This window comes from Austrofundulus limnaeus, unplaced genomic scaffold (assembly GCF_001266775.1).
Source record: "Austrofundulus limnaeus strain Quisiro unplaced genomic scaffold, Austrofundulus_limnaeus-1.0 Scaffold1, whole genome shotgun sequence".
Lineage (NCBI taxonomy): Eukaryota > Metazoa > Chordata > Actinopteri > Cyprinodontiformes > Rivulidae > Austrofundulus > Austrofundulus limnaeus.
The window spans coordinates 2,039,766-2,044,161 of NW_013952403.1; the positions used below are offsets into that span (position 1 = coordinate 2,039,766).

A 4,396-nucleotide genomic window follows, 5' to 3' on the forward strand; every position below is an offset into this window, starting at 1 on the left:
TATTTATACTTCTCATTCTACCACAATTAAATTAACTGTATCTAGGAGGCTCAATTTATATGGATAGGATTTATTTATTACAACAACAAGCTGGAACGAAAACAAGCAAAAATGAAATAAAAGTAGCAACTTTATACTTCTTGCCTTTTTTTAATGTAAGGAGTAGAAAGTACAGAGAACTGTGTGAAAATGTAAGAAGTAAAAAATAGGCTGAAAAATAATTACTCAAGTAAAGTACAGATACCCAAAAATTCTACTTAAGTGCAGTAAAGAAGTATTTGTACTTAGTTACTTTAAAASTCTGACTCGACTTTATTTCCAGAAGCCTCCTCTCAATGCAACATTAACCAGGTTGGACCGGTTCTGCTGCCCCCGACGGTTCTGGGTAAAGACACGATGCCGGGGGCTCCTGATCTCATCAACCTGGGCTTCCTGTCGGACTCGGAGCGGGAAATGATCCTGGAGGTGCTGCGGCGAGACGAGGAGCTGAGGCTGGCAGAAGAGCAGCGCGTACGGTGAGACCGGAGTGGTCCCTGTCACAGGTTTAGTTTAAATTATTAGAGATTAAGTCTCTATCTGATCGGCGTACGTGACCATGGCAACTTATCCTGCAAACATCATCTTCTCCAGCGTCTCCTGTCCGTCCAGATTAAAGCTGGATTACACTTTTAAGCTCTTCATATTTATTGAGGATGATTGATTGTTCACTCTGTGTTGATGCTCTGCAGCTTATTGGGAGTGGTATTAAACACTTCTTCATGCTCTCTACACTGATCAAATTTACACTGAAATCATTTTAACAAGGTTGAGACTCTTTATGTTGCATGTTTTTGACCTGTCGCACTGAGCTAAGGATGAAGTAATATTTAAGGATATGATGAATAAATACCCCTTTTGGATCTCTATCTGAAAAATAATCCTAAAGAATATTTTAAAGCACTTTTCTGAGCAGAAAAGCCCCAGACTTTTGCTACTTTCCCTGCTTGCTATAAAGCTACTTTCATTACCAGCTGCTTAATCCAGATTTTCAAATATGATTTGAGGTTTCCTCTTTCAAATGACAAACAAATCCTTGTTAAATAAAATAAAAATGGGATTCAGATAGATTTTTCCAGAGGTCTTCCTGATTAACAAAACATATCAAACCATATTTCTGGAAGCACTCAGTGATTTCAGGATTTGCCAGGCTGACATTGTAAATAAGAAGTTATTCTTAATGTTTTGTCTGGTATAATAAAGGTTAAATTAAAAAATAAAGGATGACCAGGTGTCAAACTGGGCTTTGACCAAATCCAGTTTAACCTCTGGTTTGATGGGACAGTCRAATTTATGACCAGTTCTGATAAATTATTATGAATGAGCTCAGGCTGCAAAAAAAAAAGGTAAAAATATTGATCTTTGCTATAATTGTTATTTTTCATAAAAATAGTATAAATACTATACACAATCTAGTGATCGCCACTCTTACTAACAGTCTTAAGAAAATTATTTTAATTTTCTATGAAATTCATTGTTTTCTTTGCCAGCAGCCWTAGAATCAGAAAATAAGTGAATTTTATGGTTTGAAATTTTTAAATAGTTGGATTTTTTTCAATGACGTCTCCCCAAACCTGCTCTTAACTAATGTGTCTTATCAAGCCAAGTGATAAATCACCAAATTAAAATACTCTGCATCATTTTGAAGCTTTTGAGATAAGAAAAATATAATAATAATAATAATAATAATAATAATAATAATAAGGTGGTAGTAGTAGTAGTAGTAGTAGTAGTAATAAAAAATAATAATAGTCAGTTTTGATAAACTCCTTTTTTATAGAAAGATTTGAAGCATAAGAATCACTCGCTATTCCTTTTTAATTCTTTTATTTGAAATATAATTTCAATATTTTAGTTTTATTGCTGAGTTTAAGTATTTTACTGTACATTTTACTCAGTACAGTTCGCATGYGTTTGTCATTAAACGAATGGCGATTGTGTCTGTTTTTTCTTTTATCTTAGGAAGCTGAAGACGGAGTTACTGGAAGTCAAGAGGAAAGGAGCCAAACACGGCGGTGGAAAATACAGCGAGCACAGCTGCGGCCGATGCCAGGAGCCTCTGAGTCGCCTGACCGTTTTCTCCAACCGCTGTCAGATGTGCAATCACTTCGTGTGCCGGAACTGCCAGAGCTTCCTGCCCAGCGGCTCCTGGCTGTGCAGCGTGTGCACCAAAGAATCGTAAGACAAATTCTGTTCATGTTGAAGTTATTGGACCAGTCGGCTTGGCTGTAATGGCAGCTCTGAGCGTGTTTTAGGTTTCAGTCAATAAGATCTCCTTACTGTGGTGTCACACCTGAGTTCATTTACCTGAACATACAGATGTCCTCAAACACGATGGGAAAACATAAACACTCATGTGGAACCAAACCTGTGTGTTTATAACTGAATAAAAGATAAACTATGTTTTTATACCAAGATTAAATAATGTATGAAGAGTTTATGTTGAGTGTAATTTACAGACTTTTACTGAAGTGTTTGTTAAATTTAGTGAGTTGAAGAAGAGGACAGGTGATTGGTTCTACAGTCGAAGGATCAACCGGTTCTCTGCAGCTCCTGGACATGACCTGGTGAGGGTCTCCCTGAAAAGGAAGACACCCAGTAAGTCCAGGAACAGGAAGTGAAAASCAGCTGTTTGAGAACGTGAACAACACTTTCTACCAGGTTGAACTTTGTTTTTCTAAAACGTTTCAGTGAAAAAGCGTGAGACGATGGGAGAAGTGATCTTAAGAAATGAAAAACCTCCAGATCCTTTCAGGCCGGTGCCTCTGCCTCGACAGAAGGTTCTGCCAGTTAACACGAGGTATCCGTCTGCTCAGGTTTTATAATCATGTTTTTCAGAACAAGCTTTAGGAATATTTCAACCTTTTTGTCTTTTTATTATCGACAGTCAGTCAAGTGAGACCCCAGGATTCGTTGCGTCAAGGGAAACCGTTGAGTCAAAGAGTGATGACGTCTCTTCAAAGCCAGCGCTCTGCAGCACGGAGTCTTTAGAAAACACCTCTGTTGGTGGAAGAACTGAGACTGAATCTGGTCGCACCAGTCCTGAGCAACCGAGGTGAATTACTCTTCTAACAACTTAACAGTTGAAGTAAAGAACGATGGCTGTTCTCAGGATGCAGACTTACTTAAACTTAAAAATGTTCTGCTGATTGTTTTTGTTTGTCTCGATTCGGTCCAGCGTTGCAGGATCCGATGTCTCCAGTCTGACTGTTCCAGTCAAAGCAGACCCTGTAAGCACCGACGGCGGAACCAGAACAGTAAGATCGTTTCTTTAACTCGTTCTGTTCTCGGACCACAGCTCTTTGTTTTCTTCTCTGTAGGAAGTGAAATCAGCTGATCTGAGCCTGGAGCTGGAAGTCGACAGGCTCTTTAAGAAAAGCATCAAACGAGCCCCAAAACCTGCAGGTGGGCTGCTTCAGAGAAATACTGCTGCTGAATGAACGATTTGTGTTTTAATGACTATTTAATGTTTTATTCCAGAGTGTTTATCAACACTTGACCTTCGTGACGCACCAGAAGCTTCGATGGGCAACAGGAGCCGCTCTGTGCCTGGCTTAGACCTTCAGGTGAGTCTGAAGGTCAACATCTGATTTCTTGTACTAACAGAACAAAAATTAGATTTTTTTCCCTGTTTTTCTTAATGTTTATTTGTGTATGGTTTTTAGAGGTCACGGGTAACGTTTTTAAAGCTAATGATGCTAATAAACTTTATTGTATTTGATTAGTTGTCAGTAGACACAAAGGTCAAAACAAGCTCCTCTCTGGTCCTGATGGAGACATTAAACTAAACATTTTTATTTCTAAAATTAATCCTGATAGCTGTTTAAGTGGGGAAATTCAAGATTACCTTTTTTATTTGTTTGATGATGCTGGTCTTTAGCTACAGATGAATAAATCTATCGCAGTACTACATAAAGTAAAGGAGTTATTTAATGATAAAGCACTATTTATATTATATAATTCAATAATTGTTCCACATTTGATTTGTTGTATAGAAGTATGAGGGAATGCATGTAAAACTAATCCAATCTTTATTTTACAGAAAAGAGCCGTAAGAATTATTACGAGAAAACATTACTATCACTTATCAAATATATTATTTCATCAATTGAAATTATTAAAACTTTGAGTTGGTTGAATATAATATGTATAAGGCACATAAAATAGTATTACCTTTGAACATCCACTAAAATTTTGTGAAGAGGGAAAGTTGTTATAATCTTAGGGAACTAGAATTTTTTTGTAAAACCTAAAATTTGAACAAATTTAAAGGACAGATGTACTTCAGTCAAAAAAAAAGATTATGAAATAATCTGGATATTGGTTGTAAAAATGCTGGCTCAATTAATTTGTTTAAAAG

The 4,396-nt window shown here is 36.9% G+C and overlaps 1 protein-coding gene across 4 annotated transcripts in view; it reads left to right on the plus strand.

The window, feature by feature from the left end:
• sytl4 (synaptotagmin-like 4) overlaps nucleotides 1-4,396 on the plus strand; it is a gene marked incomplete in the record, with an annotated part of 13,143 nt that overhangs the window by 1,454 nt on the left and 7,293 nt on the right. For 2 of the 4 annotated variants that reach the window (XM_014004299.1, XM_014004310.1), the window contains 8 exon segments: nucleotides 323-515; nucleotides 1,999-2,214; nucleotides 2,525-2,634; nucleotides 2,728-2,836; nucleotides 2,924-3,091; nucleotides 3,215-3,266; nucleotides 3,357-3,441; nucleotides 3,517-3,602. In XM_014004299.1, the coding sequence (XP_013859753.1) occupies nucleotides 397-515; nucleotides 1,999-2,214; nucleotides 2,525-2,634; nucleotides 2,728-2,836; nucleotides 2,924-3,091; nucleotides 3,215-3,266; nucleotides 3,357-3,441; nucleotides 3,517-3,602 (945 nt within the window). 4 annotated transcript variants of the gene reach the window in all.